We start from the raw sequence: 20,115 nt of genomic DNA on the forward strand, positions 1-20,115 counted from the left end.
ATGGATGTAAGAACGAAGTTGACCAAAGTTCAAACCGAGACCTGTTTATACCATGCCATACGGTGGATGCGCCGTTTTCGGTCAATTTAGCAATTAACGTCTGTGGCCATCAATTGATCCGTTCATAGCCACGTTCCTCACACACAAACAAGGGGACGTGGTCACGAATGGTGAAGAAAATGTTAAATCAGCTTTCGTCGCTGCTGATATTGCTTTTTGAAAAATTCATTATCAAAAACTTCCGTTTAGTATTACCGGCAGGGTATGTTTTACTAATGAATTCTATAATTTAATAGATTTATGATCCCGGAAACTAATAATATCGAAACCTTTTACGATAATGGCCAAAGATGGTCCAGTGGTTACAAACGGTGCTGCTACCTTACATATTTTATTTTAACTAATATTAACCACTCGCTGAAATTATATAGACTATTTTTCGAATGTAAATTAATTAAACTCGCTATCAAAAATATGTTTTGCTCAAGGGAGAGTTGTTGAGTTCTTGCTAATAGAAGAGAATCAAGCGATAGAATTTCTTTCGCCAAATCCATTCTTTTCACGGCTACTTTGGCCAGAGAAAAAAAAAAATAAAAAATGAATAAAAATGAAAGTGAAAATGAAAATAAAACATAATGTATGCAACAGACGGCCGGAATCTGTGTTACCAATAAACGTGATTAAAAACTGGTCATGCTAAGTTCAGGGTGGCGTTGCCGGTAATGCTGCTGTAAGCTAATAAATTATGCACCCTGATGCACGCAACCGTTTTTCTCAGTTTTATTCGATCAATTTTCTAATTTTTAAGCTCGATTAATTTTCTTCTGACTTTTCCGTACTTGCAGGCCTTCTAAAGTAAGCCAAATGTAATTATTATACATAAATATACATATATATATATATATATATATATATATATATATATATATACGTAACAGGCTTCCTATCATAATTTTGTGCAAATGAATTTGTCTCTAATACTTTCGTGTTCTACTGTTTATCGCGAAAAAAAAAAAAAAAAAAAAACAGAAATTTGCTTGGAATTTTTGTTTTTTTCTCTGTTCGCTCCTTACGATCGATATTTTTGGCCAAGAATCACGATATGCCCTTTGAGGCGATTCTGGCCCTGCCAGTTACTTATAAAAGATGTGCCGTTATCTAATTGTATGTATAAAGCACATAGGTACGTACACGTCCATGAATACGTTCTCTAGTTAATGTTTTTCTTGTATTTCAATCATTGCACTAGAGTACGAAAAATTCGTTAAGAAAATATTTCAACATCTCATAATAATGACTACTTACAATAATGAAATTACTAAAATAGCATTCATAATACTAACGATAATAATAATGAAAATAATAATGAAAATAATTATTTTACAATATTTCAATAATAATGATAATAATGACGATGATAATAATAATGGAAATAATATAATGATAATATTAATAATAACAATAATGAAAATAATATACTAATAATAATTCAGCAATACTTTAATAATAGTGATAATGATGATGATGATGATGATGATGATAGCAATGAATATAGTTAAATAATATTAATAATAATAATAATAATATTATAATTGAGCTGATATTTTTTATCGGCGTTTACCTGATAATAAAAAATTATCAATTTTGAGCGACTTTTTCGTACACAGTATATTGTCGTTATACTCTCGATAAGCCGATATCACTTATTTAATACGGTATTTCTACCGTACATCTGGATTATCGATTTCTCCACGACGTAAGAGGTAATCTTTATGTCATATCGGTTTTAAATTTGCCCTTAAGTAAGTAAGTAAATGCCCCTGAAAGCGATAAGTTTTATTTGTCCCGGGTTCACCTTTTTTTAATCTTTAATTACACGTACGATTCACGTATTCATACCGTTTACACTCCTTCGATATCTCAAGTTTTCATTACATCCTTTTAAGGTTAAAATCTATGTTATGATTCATTTCGCCATATGATTATTTATTTATGTATTTATTTTGTTCGATTTTTAATTCTTTCTTTTTAGCTTGTAATTTGGCTGATTCTTCTATTGATGAATCGAAGACTCTTTATTGCCAACGGCGTCACGGGATTTTTCCGCAATATGTCTCTCTTATTATCTCTCTCTCTCTCTCTTCTAGCATTATATAAACACTATATAAATATATGTATTGTAACGCGGTACATAAAATTACACCCACGAGCGTGAAATAGACCAATATTAAATCAAGGCTGTAATACCAACAGTCTGAAGAGTTAAAATAAATACGCACCTAAGATTCGGTCCGAGTAATGTGCCACGATCGGTTAATTGTCTTCGTAAATCAAGCTGAGTGCATTATTTTTAAAATTGCTCCAACTGTCAGCTTTGTAATTACGTTTTATTTTTTTTTTAAGTTCTGTTCAACTTGGCTGCAGGAAATTTTGTAAAATTTCGAGTCACTTGCAGCAATGGATTTCAAACTTTATTGTGACGTTAAATCTAATCATCGAATTTGAACATTTGCACGATTTTCCAAATTTCGTTTCCCTATGTCTTCATAATCATGTGCAGTCGGCAAACTACATAAACAAATGTATAAGTTTGGTTACTTAGCAGAATGTTGATCTTAATTCATGCCTAATTTTTTTTCTCATACCTATCCCACCATATAAATAATGTAATTATCCTCCTTTTCCTCTCTTGTAAACTGAGAAGAAATGGAAAAAAATAGAATGAAGAATATCAAAAACAAAAAAAGATCTAAAATGCTGTAGTTCCAATAACTATTCTTATTATGAATATAGTTAAAATTAAAGTTTACACATGAGCTACTATAATATTGTCATTCGTACTATGGACGTATAATGTATATAGTATAGTATGTGTCTTAGGTCCGTTCAGGTAAGGTTACTACACGTTTTATAGCCATATATATAACATATTAAATGTCATGAATATTTCTGAGTGTGTACGTTACGCTTATTTCCGAAAGACGAATCCTTGGAGAAATTCTCTTGAAAGGACTTGCTGCTCGTAGCGCACAAACTTCAACTTGCTTAATTTTGATTGGCTGACATTAATTTTCGAAACCGAAAGCAAATTTTCACCGACATGAATAAATTTCCTAGAATAAGTCTGTCGAAAAGTGACAGTCAACCGTAACCTCTCACCTAGTGAGAACAGCGCTACCGCAATCCATCACGCATCGGTCTCTCAGCTAGTAACCTACCATACTAGTAACATTTTTACGAAGTTGGCCACGCCTATTAACCAGACGAGTTGCAATGGTCGAGCAAGTCCTTTCAAGAGAACGTCTCGGTATGCTTTCTCATCACACAAAAAATTTGATTTAACCCAGCGGTACATTACACAGTTCTCACGAGAGAAAAATAAAGGTGCCACTACACGTTGACCTCAGCGATCAAACTACACTGTAGCGATACTGCATAAATTTTTTGACAAGCGGAATCCATCAACATGATACAGTCTTAACGTAGCCGCTGATCACTGATTAATCGGTGATCAATATGGCCAACATACTGATTGCTACCGGATGATCCGATGTGGGAAAAGAGCATTCCCGAACGCTGACCAACCTGGAATGGTATCAGTTCAGAAACCGTGGATGTCCTTTCCTTGGATGGTACCGGTGCAGGAGATTGGCCGTCGGACTGTTGCTGTTACTGTTACTGTTGCTGTTGCTGTTGCTGTTGCTGTTGCTGGTGCTGTTGCTGTTGCTGCTGCTGCTGTTGTTGTTGCTGCTGTTGCTGCTGCTGATGATGATGATTGTAAGGGTGATGCTGTTGATGGTGGTAGTGTTGAGACGTGCTCGGAAGGTTGCCAGTTTGGTGAACGGGCGCGACCCTTGTCACGCCGAATTGGGAGGGTGTAACCTGGGTCACTGTAGGTACCGGACTAACGACAAGTGGATGGACGAAAAGTTCCGACGGAACGACGGAGACCGACAATGGCATCGATACCGGAAATACGCTGGCGTCTTGAACTCCCGGCGCAGACATTGGACGATGTTCTGCGGCGCCTGCGCCGCTGACGCACCGAGTTGTTTGAGGACACGAGGAAGCCGGATACGGCATGCCAACCTGGATGGGAAGCAGTTTTGGACTATTATTTGCAAATATTATCTACCCCTGCGGTAATTGGCCACCCGGTCAAATAGATCGGGATCCGAAATAGTGAACCTCTGGGGAGTGATAAGAAAATCAACCGCCATGTGGATCTAGTGCGGAAATGTATAACGTCTTTGATGGCAGAAGAGACGAACAAACAAACGATTATCTCTAGTTTTCCTATCATTGCCTTCGTCTATTGTCATATGCCGTTCTCTCTCTCTCTCTCTCTCTCTCTCTCTTTTTCTCTCTCTCACTCACTTCCGGTTTCGATCAAATTTGCGTCGATCAATAGAAAAGTTGGACGCTCTTTTCAATCACTCCTTAGATGGTCACTAATCCGCAATATCGAGGGTCGTCATCAGGTGGCAGAAGATTTGCCACACTGACAAGGGCGTATTTGATCGCAAAAGTCGTCTTTCAACATATATTACTCACTGGGTATTAACTCGACGTATATTCTAAAGACAAGTTGAATCACTTCCAAGAAGTTTTCTGTACCATTTTGCTCGTTTCTTTTAGCTAAACGGATCAGCTGTTAATTCTGTGTGACGCCATATTGCTCTAGCCGAGCTACTACTTTGAGCTTTTATCGCAATCTGCCTGTCATCTTCCTTGTGATTGTCGGATTTAGGATGTATTAAGCGCCGGATTGACTTACGTTTATCGAGGGGGAATTGATCCCATATCTGGAGAACAACAGTTGCTCGTAAGCTCTTGTGAGTACTTCCTGTTGGTGAACAATCAGCTGTTCAAGCTCCTCGTGCTTTCTGTGCAGCTCATCCTGCATCTGCTTCTGTGTCGATGTTATTACTATATTCTGTTGCTGGTTCAGGCTCTACGCGTAAAGAAACGCAAATTATTATTTTCGTACATTGAGGGAATTTCATTTCCAAATTATTCATCATTTGCAATTTGAAATGTTACTGTCAAACGTTTCGTCAATAAATTGTGATACATGAGGAGACCAATGCGTAGACGTTTCAATGATAACATTGTACATTTAACGAGGCTGGTGAGTCGAGAATCGATACTTTTTTCATTATTTCACCATGCGATGTTTGTTCGTATAATTATAATTCATCAAATTAACATGCCACGAAGATTTGATTAAGAAATGTAAGAAACGAAAATACCCAAATCGTGAACTGAACGATCTCGTCAATCCCGCTAAGACACGTTTTTTTTTCTTATCTAATCACTTTGGTGTCGGTATATGGTAAATTTTTCAAGACGGGACAGAGACTATTTTCGTTTAAAAAATCGAATTCAACATCGAAAAAGAAAAAAATCTGTTTCGGTAAATTCACACATATAAAGAAGAAAAGAAAAATAGTTTTCCCAATATAATAAAATCATTGTGGAGTTCTCGTCGAACTAATCCACAAAATTTCCAATCATTTGAAACTGACTTGAGACAAAAAATCGGTACCGAAGCTTTTGTTTGAAATTCAAAAATCATCTTAGCTTCAGGAATGTGTGAAATAAATTTGATGGGTAAATTAAGTTACCAAAAAGGTGTCGAAAATGCATTCATTACCTCCGGTATTTGCAGGGTTGAAATTCCGATGGGTAGTGTCGGGACCGCGGGACTTCCGGCGATGATCGGCTGAACGGGAATCGCCGTTACGACCTGATTCTGACCGACGAATTCAAGGCACGCGGGGTTCATTTCGCCTGGCTGTAAAGCCGGAGTTCCTTCCCGGACCGTCGTCGGCATCGTCACCGTGGACTGGGAGTTAGCTTTGGGCCTTAAGCTCTGCGGGCTTTGATGCGAGTGTCTCGAGCTCGGCGATCCGTCCGACCTCGACGTCGTGTCCGATCCCGGGTCACCCTGATATTGAGAATGTGGCGTCGCCGCGACCGAACGAGAAGTCTTCAAGGACCTCGAGGACGACGGCGAGGGGGCGAAACCACTTAGGGACAACGTTGCGACCTGCTCGGAAGATACGAACGTATGAATAACATTGCACGTGCGCGGAGAAAGTATTTTTACTAACATAGTGTGCAAAATTCGATTTTGCGTACGCAAATGAGTGCGTTAAACGATACATTCCCGCACTAGTGCGGGAATCGAAACGAGATATCTTTTTTTGCAGTGTAACTAGATATTTCGATTGAATTGTCACATTTAACATCTTTTCTTACAGTAGAATTAAATATTTACACTCACTTCCGCACTAGTGCGGTAATGTACTATTTCACACACTCATTTGGATACGCAAAATCGAAATTCGCGGATTAGGTTGGGGAAAATAATATGCTCAACATGCGCGGGAATAACCAGTTTTGCGCACTAGCTGCTCAATATACTAATTCGAATTTATTCAATATCGCGAAAGAATTGTTTTTTTTTTAAACAATCCAGTAAAACGGAAACACAATTTGGTTCATGGTTTGAAACAAGTGCTAGCTGAATCAACAAGATATTTTCTTCACCTATTTCATAAATTCAAAACATTAGTTGTTTTTTTTTTTTTTATGTCTGTTTTGTGGATACGAGATATCTACTACGTTATATCGGTTGTCATAGGGGAGAAGTGGTGAAAAACAGATGGCCGAGGTATTAAATTAAATGCTCATTTCGTTGATATTTATTTCTTGTGCGAAGTTTGGTCGGTCAAATACAAAGTGGCAATTCAACAACTGGAACAAATTTTCAACGGTTGCATTATTGCTGCGTGTGTTTCGGCAAAGTAGCGAATTTGACAGTTCAAGTCAAAGTATCGTATCGCACTCGTCTCACCTTCTCATTTCACTCGGTATTTAGAATCGTCCTCATACATGCTCACGTACTCACACTCGCGTGCAATGTTTACCTGTCCGTCTCTATCTCAGATCTTGTACTTGCCCGCGTCGCACCTTGAAACAGATCACCTGTTTACTTCATGTACGATACACTGTCTCAAAGTCATATCCGTGCATCATCCGTGTATCCTCTGGATTTTGTTAAACCTCAGTTGTCGGTCTGATATCGCGCGATACAGTTCGTAGTTCGCACATAACTCTCTCAAATAAAGTATATCTGTTATTGTGTATGATCCTAATTGTTCACACTTGGGTAGAATCGCGTAACGGTCACACGGGGTGAAATTCACCCCAGCTCCAAAAAAGTGCTTGAACAATGAATTCTAAAAATCTAGAAAAAAATAATCCAAGTATTGGTTAAAGATCGCAGAAAAAGATCTCTCAGTTTTCATAAACAAAATTGATTCGTTAAACATTGTAAAACATCGGAGAAGTTACAAAGTAACGAAAAAACGGCGCGTGTATTTTTTTTTTTTTTTTTTATTACAAAATTGATTTCGAGCAAAAAAAAACTATGAAAGTCTATTCCTGAAACATTAAACATAGTTTAAAAAATGTTTGGGGTTATTTTGTGACTCCAAGGGACCAATTAGGGATAGTCACCAACTGTTTTTAATCGTCATCACGCCTTACTCAATTCTGTCTGTCATCACTAATTCGCGGATCCCACTTCAATGATCCAGCATTTATCACTTTCTCTCTAAACAGCGTGCTACAATAATTTTTCTATACACAATTTGTGCCCGATATTACTTACGTACAGAATTGCGCTTGCTACAAATTTTCCGGACCAAACGCGGTTGGTAAATACGGAATTTTATATCATTCACGAACCGACCGGCGAGAACACGAGTAATTTGGATTTTGAAATGAAATCGTTTCGAATTGCGTCTGCTCTGACGATCGTAAGACGGGGAACTTCAGTCGCAGCCGGGAAGCCGAGAAGTTCACACACAAGTGATTACAAAAATCGCGGATTCGAAAATCAGTGATATGGTTGATATACCAGGCAATCACTCAAATTCCACTCAATTATTCTTTTTTTTAATAAATTATTTCCGCGTTATTTAATTTCAGTAGATTTCAAATGTGATTTCAGTGATAAGTGTGAATTGATAATTCAGTTTAATTTCAGTGGAGTGAGAAATCTTTTCGGTGTGATTTCAGTGATAAGTGTGAATTGATAATTCAGTTTAATTTCAGTGGGGTGAGAAATCCTTTCGGTTTCAGTGTTATTCAAGTGGTGGAGTCGATAATTTTTATTTCTGTGATTTTTCGGTCGGACTTTGGTATACTTTTAATGCAAGTACAGTGAAAATACAGTGTAAAAAATGTTGATCTATACCGTAAAATCTAAGTGTAATCAAAGTGAAATTCAAGTGGAACTTCAGTTCAATTTCAACAAGACGGAATCGCCAGGGACCTGTCGCCATTAATCATATGGTGAGTAATCAGTAATGCATTGTTCACTCTACTTCTGTACCTTTTCTTTAACTTTATCTACCTTACTAACGTCTAGGACAATATTAAACACGTCTAATTTAAAACAAGGGCATGAAAGTTTTATCGTTATAGTTGAAATTTTATATACCAAAAAGGAACGAAAAAAAATCCAGACTTGTATACTACATAAGGCTGTAAACTATTAAAAGATTTGCAGCCCAAGAATAAAAAATGATATCGTTAAGCACAACCAACGACATTTTCACCGTCAAGGTCTGCACGAAATATTCGTACGTTGTTTCGAATTTAACGATTAGTAAATCATTGCTACCGTACTTGGGGTTGTTGGTGATTCGTCGGTGATTCGGGTACGTCGACATCTTGGCTGTAAGACTTGCCGAAATTCCCAAAATTTCTCCTCGACTCTTTCATCACGTCGATGTAGTTGACGACGCTGTGAGTGCAAATGACGAATTCCGGTTTGGAATTCCACTGATTGTAACTGATGTAGTACCTCGTCCGAAGCCAAATCCATTGCTGTCCTTTGGTGAGAAAACGATAGTGGCACGTTGTGCCATCACCCTTCTGCATTACTGTAAAAATGGTACATCCAGTCGTTTCAAAAAGCACGAAAAAACATCCGTTGATTGATAATCGCGGTTGAGGGTAAGATTTTTTCCAACCGTCAGTTTCCTACATGACAAAGTCTGCTACCATAATACCATCTCCATTTCTCACGAGGTTCAAGTTAGTGAAGTAAAATTGAAACATCGAAATAAAAAAAATCGCCACTTAGAAAATTTAAAATGATTCTGAAGTACGTGTGTATTTTTTTCTCAAATAGAATACAATTCGCTGAATTTTGAACGATCTTAAAGTTACGTGACGAGAAATTTTGCCTGAAAATGCATCGTTAACGGAAGGACATTCACTTGGATATCAAACGAATGATTCCAATTCGTTAACGTGGATGTCGAGTGATTTTCAATGAGTTCCTAGCGCTCTAGGCGATCGTAAGTAAATTCCAAATTTGATAGAATCACGGGAAATTACGACAAGTCACTGGAAATTAGTGAAAATCTCCCAGAGCCCAGGGAAATCGTTGGAAATCAATAGAAGCCACTTGGTGAATTGGATGTGATAGAAAGCTGCTGGAAAGGTAGAAGTCAACAGAATTTTAACGAATCGAAATCATTTCGCTTTCACTGCAAGACTTGGAACGATTTCCATGATTTCCATTTAAATTCGGTCAACTTGACAGATTCCTCGTCACTTCGAAGATCACATTTCAGTCCCACAGGTTTCTTTGATTTACAATTTATGTCCGACTTGAGTGACTGCTCCATTAATCGTTGCACTAACTTTGCAATATGGCATCGTCAATATGAATCTTCACTTAACGACTAGGGATAAAATTCGACTCACAAGTCTCGTGGGACTCGACGACCTTGTCCAGGTCGTCCACGTGGTAGTAATCGTATCCCGAGGTGCCGAGGACCTCAATCGGCAAATAGCCGATGATGGGTGGGGCTCGATGATCAAGGAAAAGGAACTTCCACTCCAAACTGTGCCTCGATGTAAATTCAGACTTGGCACTGTCGACGATGTACATTTCGCGAATCAATTGGGACGTTCGAAGGTGCCCGGTACCCACGAATATTAGCCTGAAACATACATGCTATGGAAATAAATGCGAGTTCACTTCACTCTTTATTCGTTCATTTCGTTATTTATGCAATTTCTAATTCAAGAATTTACATAACCCAATTAATAATCGAACAATTCTCGCTGTGATAGATAACATGCGTAACCGGAAGGCACGAACTTTGTGTCATCGCATAAAACTCCGTCCAAATGACCGGTCGGGATGAAGTTGTTCGTCTCAAAGTTGACGTTTAGATTCGAACCTGAAACGAAGAGCGAAGAAATAGGTTCACTGTTGTTGTTTGCTTCTAATTTCTGCAAGTTTAATAGCTTTAACGTTGGCGCGGGGCATATAAAAATTATCCAGGACTCACGGAAGTATCCGACAAATTGGACGAGCTCGTAAACAGGTTCTTCCCGAAACTCGAGTCCCTCGATTTTTATGTGACACGCGAATGGTACTTGATTGTCTGAAAATTAACGGAACGAGATGATTGTAGACAAGAAATGAAGAGCGACGAAAATCTCGTCTCATAATTAATTATCACATGACAAAGGTCACGCAGTTATATCTCATCTCTTTCGTTCCAAATTTGGTATAATAATATTTTTCGACACCTTTGCTCCACTCGCGTTGGTCATGGGCTTCGGTGTGATTCGTGAGGACGTTGTAGAGAAGGGCATGGTCATCCTGGTAGACAATGTCGTAAATCGAGGTGTTGGTAAGGTCGTTTGGAAGGTAACCAAGCAACGACATCACACTTTGAGATGCGTAGATTATGCGTCCGTTGGAAGACAGGACCATTATAAAACCGTCCAACGCCTGTTCAATCAAATCAATCAATAACATGGATTGCAATTGATCGTCAGCACGATGCTCTATTTAATTTGACACAACAGAAATTATTTTGAGAACAACGCGCCTTGGAGAAAGACGTTTATGATAAAGGTTTCACGTTTCGAAGGGGGCAAAACAACAAAGCTGAAGTTAGTAACATTAACGTATCGAAACGTTGAAAGCAAAATTACTATTTTGAACCTTTAGAACGCCTGAAGAAAGTCCAATTGACAAAATCTGAGTTTGTTGGTGCTGTATTAACAGTGTATTAAATATCAGGTAATCGAAAAGTTGTAAAATAACGACTTTTTCCAAAGGTGTATCGCTACATCAACGTTACAAACTGCAGGCTAAAGTCCTATCGTACTTTTCATTCGGTGGAGGTGAGAGAAAATGATTGAAACAATTATTGAATCTATTCACTGAGAGAAATTTTTAGTTTCGGTTACCGTTCAGTGCTCAACTATTTACATTTTTCATCACAATCAAAAAATATAGTTCTAGGTAGAAAATGAAAATTAGTTTTCTAGCTTTTGCCGTAAAGTATAGTATCCGTTACTATTCTTTCTCATTACGATCGCTGTTACTATATTTTCTTGCAATTGCTGCGAAAATTTAATGCTTGTGCAACTTTATTGTTATAAATTGACGTTAAAGCCTTGTTTAACTAAAAAAGTAGAGTGAACCGAAGAAACTGATTTTGCGCTGCAATTGCCAAAGAAGGATCGACAATACCGGGAAATGGTTAGGCGTACCTCGTGTTTCGTAATTCCAACAATATTGAAACAGTTTTTTTTAACGATACCTGTTTTACTCAATAACTACTTATATGTATGTATGTATTTAGTATTTAGATTTTTTTGCAATTTTGTTAATTTTCTCCCACCATGCTATGATATAATTATATGGGTTGAAATCCTTATACTGTGCACCGGGATAGAAGAGATTTTTTTTTTTTTTTTCATAACTCTAATCGAAACATTGGTTCGAATGGCGTACAGGTACCTCTAGAATTAGATGCGTAAATTCTTCGTTTGAAAGAAACGACGGCTTCCAGTCCTTCTGAATTTCGTGAACCCTCGACCTCATTGCTATTTCTGCGAAAAGCAGAGATAATAAGTTTCATGACACACTGTATACGTAATCAAATTACAGAACGTTCGATTTTTTCTAATTAGCTAAGAATTTCTTGTCATGTTTTTTATTTTTCTTACATTCAATTTTTCTGCGATATCTTTACGCCTAATACTAACCGTTATGGTTCTTGAGGAAGGATATCGTCGACTTTAACACCGTGGATTTGTCCATTTTCGTCGCATTTGTACTGATCATGCCGCCAAGCTCATTCACCAGTATGTTGAATTGATCCCGTCGTTTCTTCTCGCTCAGATTCCGCGACTTCCTGAAATTCGTTGCTTGTTGCAGATTTCATCTGATCGCAGGCACTATGAAACTCTAGAGATGTGTTTATAATATGAACCGTTCTTACGTAATCATCATTCCACGTTTTAACTAACTAAATATGTATATATAATCACATACAAAACCAGCGATTAAATTATTGCGCAAGAAAAAACAGAAGCAACGTTTTCTTCTATCCTCGTTAAATTTAATTATTTTTTTATTATTTAGGGACGATTTTTTTCTTTTTTTTCTCACCGTGGATTGTGAATAATAGCTTAATAGCTTTAAATTTTGTAACTTCAATCGGATAAACTAACCGATGTGTTGATTAATATCATAGTTTCGTCGTGATTTCCAAACCGCTGGAGATCTTTTTTGTTTGATATATTTATTGTAAGCCACGATCCTTGGATTGCATTGTGATAAAAAAAATAAACTCAATTTAAGATCAAAAAGATGAGCTTTAATAATAACAGCAATAACAGCATTATGAATAGACTACAGTTATAAAGTTTTCCAATGGTTACATCTTCTTTTGAAAGGAACAGCGTCTATTTGTCGCACAACTTACGAACGATGAATTTATTCATGTTTTTTTTTTGTTACATTCCTTTCGTCTTTCGCAGCTTTCATTCTTTCACCTATGTAAGATCGTTTAGTATTCCTACCTTTACCGACCGGGCAGACTCACCGTTTTTCCTCCGGTATCAAATAAACAAACGAACGGAAATGGTAGAAATTTCGACGATGCATTGCTCTTTCATGGCGGAATTGAGGAAACTTAGATATAGGAAGAAGAAGGGTGAGTTTACTCGGTCGGTAAAGGTTGGAGTACTTCACGACCTTAATCTCATGCGTACAAAAACATGCGTCCTGCCCGTCTGGCCTTCAAGAACACGAGACGAACTTTGTAATCTCGCCAGTTTAAAAAATAACGAACCAGCATCGTGTTGTCAATCTAATTAAAGCTACAGTTTCGGATCAATAACAGTCACACACGCATACGCACGCTTAGTTTTTAAAGCACTGTTCGTTAATTTCCCATCTATTCGGTTGCGATCTGTTGCCAAAGTTAAACCGCGATGTATATTTGAAGCTTTCTTGTATCTACCGCTGTAATAAAATCAAAATTACTAGGACCATTCAGCTACTTGATGAGAAAGTATAATTAAAGGAAGAACTAAAATGGGTGATAGAGGCAGAAGTGAAGGGGAAAAAAAGTTGTACGTAAATTCGAGACACTTACCGCTTCGTGCCGTCTTTGTTGTCTGTATCATCGTCCATTATGTCACTGTAATACCAATTAACCATCCAAATATCAAGGAAACCCAATTTTTCAAGCGCTACGTACAAGCAGATTATTTTCTACTTCATCAAGCCTTTGCTACCTAATCAATCCACCGAGTTGTTGTTCTTTACCGTTTTTTTTTTGTATCTCATTTTAATTTTTCAAACGATGCCACACTTTAAAATTTGAACGTGCACATCGCATTCGCCTGATATAATCATGGTATAAATACAGATAACAGCGGGGAATTTGATTTTATCACTATCAAATAAATAACAAGTTTTCCAAGAACAAATCCAGACGTAAGTATTTTGAATATCACAAATCGTAAGAATTGTATGGAACTATAGTATTCTCAATGAGAATTCGGATGTTGAATTGAAAGGCACTAATTATATTTTTCGCAATTGGAATTTGAGAGAAGTTTAAAAAGAATGTTTGCCCAATTTTCCGATATTAGCCGACGACCAGACCCACCCTTTACGCATTAATTCTCATCAATTTTATCTAACAAGTCACGTGGCTCTTGTTTTGCGTACAGAAAAATTGCAATGCGTTTATATCGAGCGTGCAAAATCTTATTTCATTTCTTCTGAAGCACTAAGATACAATAATTTTCGTTAATCGAAAATCGTTTTGAAAAAAATTCGAAGCAATCCGTTACGAAGCGTCGATATCTGACTGCAAGCTTTTGATCGCCGATTTCTGTATTTTATACTTTTGAATCGAAAACCACCAACTGTATCGACGTGTATATATTAGAGTGTCCCAAAAAAACCGACTATTTTTTTTTTTTCAAAGAACATTGAAAAATCGTTAGAGTATCTCTAGAAAATGACCCTGTGAAAATATAAGCTCTTAATATTAATATTTAGAGGTGGCGATTTGTAATTTTCTATTTCCCATTTAAATAACATGGGAAAATTTTTTTTTGAACTTTGGAATTTTGTGATGGGATAACGAGCTACTTCATAAGTATGACAAAATCAGGTCTTATAGGAAATTTGATGCTCTACAAAAAAGGTCTGATTGACATTTTGCGTAAATCCAGCCGTTTTAAAAATATCGAGCCTCAAACTTCGGACTGTTTAAAATTATGCTTTTTTTTCGTAAATACAAAAAAAATTAATTTATATGTATTATAAACCCAGAGTTATCAACTGAAGAATAAATATAAGAATAAATATATGCATATATTTATTGTTCAGTTGATAATTCTGGGTTTATAATACATATAAATTAATTTTTGTTGTATTTACCAAAAAAAAAGCATAGTTTTAAACAGTCCGAAGTTTGAGGCTCGATATTTTTGAAACGGCTGGATTTACGCAAAATGTCAATCAGACCTTTTTTGTAGAGCATCAAATTTCCTATAAGACCTGATTTTGTCATACTTATGAAGTAGCTCGTTATCCCATCACAAAATTCCAAAGTTCAAAAAAAAATTTTCCCATGTTATTTAAATGGGAAATAGAAAATTACAAATCGCCACCTCTAAATATTAATATTAAGAGCTTATATTTTCACAGGGTCATTTTCTAGAGATACTCTAACGATTTTTCAATGTTCTTTGAAAAAAAAAAAATAGTCGGTTTTTTTGGGACACTCTAGTATATATGCAACATAAAACAATCTCGGGAATTGCACAACAATCATCCCCGTCACGAGGACAAAGTAGTGCCGTAATATTATCCTCTTTTTGTCTCATTTCACCATCGACACGACCTATTATAGCGCCAAGCTTCGTCACGTATACGTACATGGGTTATTCCACGTCAAATCAGCAGCTCATGTACCTCAACCCCGTTGATTTCAATCATTTCTATGTAAGATGTTCACACTGACCCAAAAAAGTCTTGGAATTATTTTCAGATTTATTTTTAGCCACCGGTGAGATTTGAAAAAAATTGAGGAACATGTCCGAAAACATGATTATAGAAAGGCTGAAAAAATTGACACAGGTTCTGTTGTTCAAAATGTGTTCGCAAGCATCGCACGATACCGGGAGCTCGATATTTACGATTTGTTTGCAAGTATTTGCCTTGTCCATGTCGGAATTGGAGTTTTTTTTTTTTTTTCTCTCTTTGTTCCTCGATCCAAATAGATCACGGAAAAATGAAACAATGTGATTCTGCAATCTAGTTATATAATCGAGATCTTTCAAAAAAAAAAGAACAAATTCTGATGTGGGAAAAACTGAAAGCATGCGAGAAGAATTGTAAATATTGAGATCCCATTATCGGGCGGTGCTCAGAATTACAATTTAAATCATAGAATCGGTGTGATTGTTTTAGACTTTTCAAAAATTGCGCCAGTAGCTGGAGAAAATTTGAAAAAATTGCCGCATCTCTTTTCGGTTGGTAAGAACGATCGTACTAAAAAAAAATAATCAAAATCGAAGAGGATGAATCGAATGGACTGCTGATTCGACGCGGAATGCTCCACGTAGATGCATAATAATTGGGGTGAAATCTGTTTTTTTTTTTTTTTTTAATTTTTTTTTTTTTCATTCCATTTTCCTCGCCCATTTCACGACCACGAACTAAGTTACGTACGATACGTATTGTAATTGGCCGCGCAAATAATTCGAAACTCTGAGGTTGCGCAATACGTACATGTATACATACATATATATATATATATATATATATATGTATAAAATATGGAGAAATGTATATCGTGTTTTACAAGCATTATACACCGGAATCGATTTAATCACCGCCACCTGTCGACGCTTTTCGCAATCGTCAGCAGAATAGGCGGGCTTCATCCCCCTCCCCTTATCACCCAATTCCTGATAAGGCGCGACGTTCCGTCAAGTAAGAAAATAAGAAAAAAAGAAAGAAAGAGAAATACCCGCGATTATCCGACGCAAAGAAAACCTGAGGGTACGTTAAAAGAAAAACATTCGATGCATCGTCTGCAATGCGGCTTTTTCTTTCGAATGACACGTAGGAACCAATGAAACGATGTGCGGTATGTGAGAGCGACAATACAGAGCAGAAAAATAACGAATGAATTAACCCCGTGATGACACAAGTGTTGGTGGGTGGGGGGATGGGAATATTGATAACGAATCGATGATTTAATTCGTCCATGTCGAAGGCGCGGGTATGTGTGTGTGAAAAAGGTCGCCGCGTTTACCGCTTTCTCTCTGCAACTTGTATTATTACACGGGTATGTATACGTATACACACAGCTCTCTTTCATCCGGCTACGTGCAATGCAACAATTCCATATGCTGCCTTTACCAGGAATAATTACACCTCCCATGAAAGATTGTTACGTTGAAATTTCGTTTTGTACAATTTTATTTTTTAATTCATTTTCTCATCACGATACAGGCAGTGTTTTCAAAGAATGGGGTTGTTTTCCTTTACATTAAACATTAAACTTGTGAAACGCGCGACGTATTGCGCAACTTCTGTCTATCACAGTGATCGAATAAACGTCACGTACATACCCTATCCCTTTCCCTTTCCTTTTCTATTCCCCCCCTACGTCTCGACGAAATCGCGTTACACCTCCTTAAAATTCGAACCTCTTGTTCGGTCATTTTGAAATGAAAGGTTTCGTAAGGATGTGATATTTGGAAAAATTTTACGGAAACTTACTCGGAGTGGCACATGGTCCCGCCACGAATGTAGGAAGACATGATGTCTCTCACCTTCGCGACTCGCTCCAAGTGAGAGGGGGGGGGTGGTGGGTGGGGGGTGGGGGGGACAGCGTCCCGAAATTTCCCGAAAGCTTAATCAACACCAAGTTTCACGGTTCGCGATTTTCACTAGGATTTTTCACGTTTCCCGGTCCCCGGGATATCAGCTGATACGTCGTACTTGTCACGACGCCCGATTAAAAGGGACGTCATTTGTCTGGAAAAACCGACGCCAAGATCGAGGAGTCGTCGATCCACCTTCGACGAACTCTCTGCGCAGAATGCGCCGAAGGCGGGAGGCGGGCCGTCGTTTTACCGATATGGAGGGGGGGGGGGAATACTAGGGGAGAAATGTTCCTAGCGCTCAGTTTAGCATTGATTGATGTTGTTATACTGGGGAAAATATCGTTCACTCCAACTGCGGTTACCTGAAAATTCTATACGGCCAAGTTCGTACCTCGCATCGTCGTAGTAACGATACGATAGAGCGAAAAGGATTTTCTGAAACTGATATGGGTAATAGTTGCTGTAAAAAAATTTTAAATCTTCAACTTTCAAATCGTTCTTTTGTACCAAATTCAGCGAAAAAAAAAAAAAAAAGAGGTGAAAACCAGCAACCGATTGGAAAAACTACACGTATTTTACATTTGAAAATTTCGAAGCTTCAGAGTACGTGGTAGTTTAGAAATTCAATGCTTAAATTGTACAGGCATAATTTTTTCTTTTTTTTTTTTTTCAAATATATTCTAAAGGTATCCAGGGGGATAATATTTCATTGTATCACAGTCAATGATCGATTTGTACAACTCAAATTCTTTCACCGCAGGGAAATTCTTTAAAATGTAAAATCTATGAGAGTTGATAAATTTCGTATCGCGCTGGATGTAACAATTTATCTCAGATTTAATTTTTCTTTCCGATTTCATTCGAATCAGCCAAGTTGTTTTTCTGGTTCGAGTCGCAAAATGATGGAAAAATGATGAGAAACTTAAAATCGGCCTGTAAGTACATGTCGAAAATTTTCATCAATGTTGTGGAAAAATTCCGTACAAATTTTGTCTATAATTCGATATTTGTCAAACGGCGGAGAGTGGAAATTGATATAATAATAATAGCTGCAAGTCGTCGCAGAATTTACGGGGTCAATTATTCATTTTTTCAAATACATTTTTATTAAATGTCAAATAAATCTTCAACGTACCCTACAATAAAGTTCAGGCACTACTCGTTGATATTTTTTTTTAATATTACGGACACTTGTCCGAGTTCAATTCTGAACTTATATCTAACGGTGAGGGAAAAGTGGAGAAGGTTGGCCGAACGATACTGATCATGCCTGCAGCTTGATTATCTGTCCACGTGTGAGGAAGATCCGTTGTAACGTAAATCCATTTTGACGAATGAAACGCAATTGCGTCGTTGCACGCTTAACCGCATGTCACGTGCAATGCACGTGAAAAGAGACCTTGAATTTCTTCGCTACATTTATACGAATGCGTCATATAACGTAAGGGAAGCTTTTTCAAGCATCGAATCGGAGATTCTCCCGATGCAAACTGAAATTGAAAAGCGGATTGTAATTATCCGTCAATCAATCAACGTCCTATTTCGACGGTTAAAAAAATACGTCAGCTCGTAAAATTGGATCTTGACATTTGAAAATAAAAATTGGACGACGCTTTTTCTCTTCTCGACTAAACAAAAATTGAAGCAACGAATTATACGGTTCGTTAAAAGATAAAACAGTATTTTTCGCCAATAAAATTTATATGTATGACAAAAGAATTAGTAAAATTTATCAGCTTGTCATATCCGCAATTGCATTTTTACGGATCATGAAAAGGACTTGAACGATTTTAACAACGCGGAAAAAAAAGTGATCTTGGATGTATTTGTTACGAACTTCGATTAATTGTATAAAAATTTGACGAATCGTTCTAGCTTTCTTCCGCTCTTTGTAACTGTAAACAAATATCCAAAATCAGAATCAATATTTAGCTGAAAAAATTCGCTTCGCAAATAATTCCGATCTGGGCGTGTCGTCGCATTTTTAAACAGCCGCGCGTTTTACATTCTTGGATTTTCTCAGCATCGTCGATTCGACGGCGCGATTAATTAATCTGGGATCAAATTTCTCGCAACTCTTTGCGATCCGTTCCAAATCTCGACGTCTATTCCTTGTTATTACATCCGGGATAATTTTCTCCTTCGTCGAGACAGATTTTATCCTTGTTTCGATTTTTCCTGAAAATTTTCTCTCTTCACAATCGCCTTTCGACAAAAATTTTCTCACTGATTCGCGCCGTTTTCTAACAGTTTCCGTTTCTCTGGGCGTATTTTTCATCCCTTCGCCAGCCGCTGTTTCTGGCTTTCCAGGGGTTGGAAATTTCCGGCGAATCACCGCGGCACACGTTACATGATTTTTATTCGATTTATCCTCTCTGCTCGAGCGTAAAATTCTCTCACAGCTGAGAGACTTGTCCGTTATAGACGTTCTTATCAGATCGTCAAGTCCGAAATCTTCCTTCGCGTCTAAACGAACTCCCGAATAATTCTTTTTTACAGAAATTTCGCGCCGGCTAATTTTATCAATTTTCTGCTTCGCATTCATCTCGGAGATCTTTTGTGCCGGCGTAATTGATTGAATTTTCTTCGCTCCATGGAGAGAAATTTTCGACCTTCTCTCGATATTTTCCTGCATCTTCGCCGAAGTTTTTTCATAGTTTTGATTGATCGGTGCGATCTTCAAAGTGCGAGCTTTTTCACGCGGGGTGGATTTTTTCACAATTTTTTTTACCGGCAGTGAACCGCCTGGATCTTCGAATGTTTTCAAGTCCGATTTTGGAATTCTTGCGCTTTCTTCTCGGCCGATATTTATCCCGGAATTTTGATAATCGATCTCTGAACTGCGCTCAGCCG

At 37.5% G+C, this 20,115-nt stretch overlaps 1 protein-coding gene across 1 annotated transcript; it reads right to left on the minus strand.

The window, feature by feature from the left end:
• Window positions 1-1,568: 1,568 nt before the first annotated feature.
• Window positions 1,569-17,465, minus strand: LOC124176993 (circadian locomoter output cycles protein kaput). Its single transcript, XM_046558975.1, has 12 exons — window positions 17,156-17,465; window positions 13,500-13,544; window positions 12,103-12,251; window positions 11,855-11,946; window positions 10,630-10,834; window positions 10,386-10,481; window positions 10,148-10,274; window positions 9,793-10,031; window positions 8,704-8,960; window positions 5,657-6,052; window positions 4,778-4,954; window positions 1,569-4,089 (listed from the first exon to the last, which is right to left on the minus strand). The coding sequence occupies exons 1-12, from the start codon at window positions 17,194-17,196 to the stop codon at window positions 3,676-3,678; spliced, it is 2,238 nt and encodes a 745-aa protein (XP_046414931.1). The 5' UTR covers window positions 17,197-17,465; the 3' UTR covers window positions 1,569-3,675.
• Window positions 17,466-20,115: the final 2,650 nt, after the last annotated feature.

Source organism: Neodiprion fabricii, chromosome 2 (genome assembly GCF_021155785.1).
Source record: "Neodiprion fabricii isolate iyNeoFabr1 chromosome 2, iyNeoFabr1.1, whole genome shotgun sequence".
NCBI classification, from domain to species: Eukaryota; Metazoa; Arthropoda; class Insecta; order Hymenoptera; family Diprionidae; genus Neodiprion; species Neodiprion fabricii.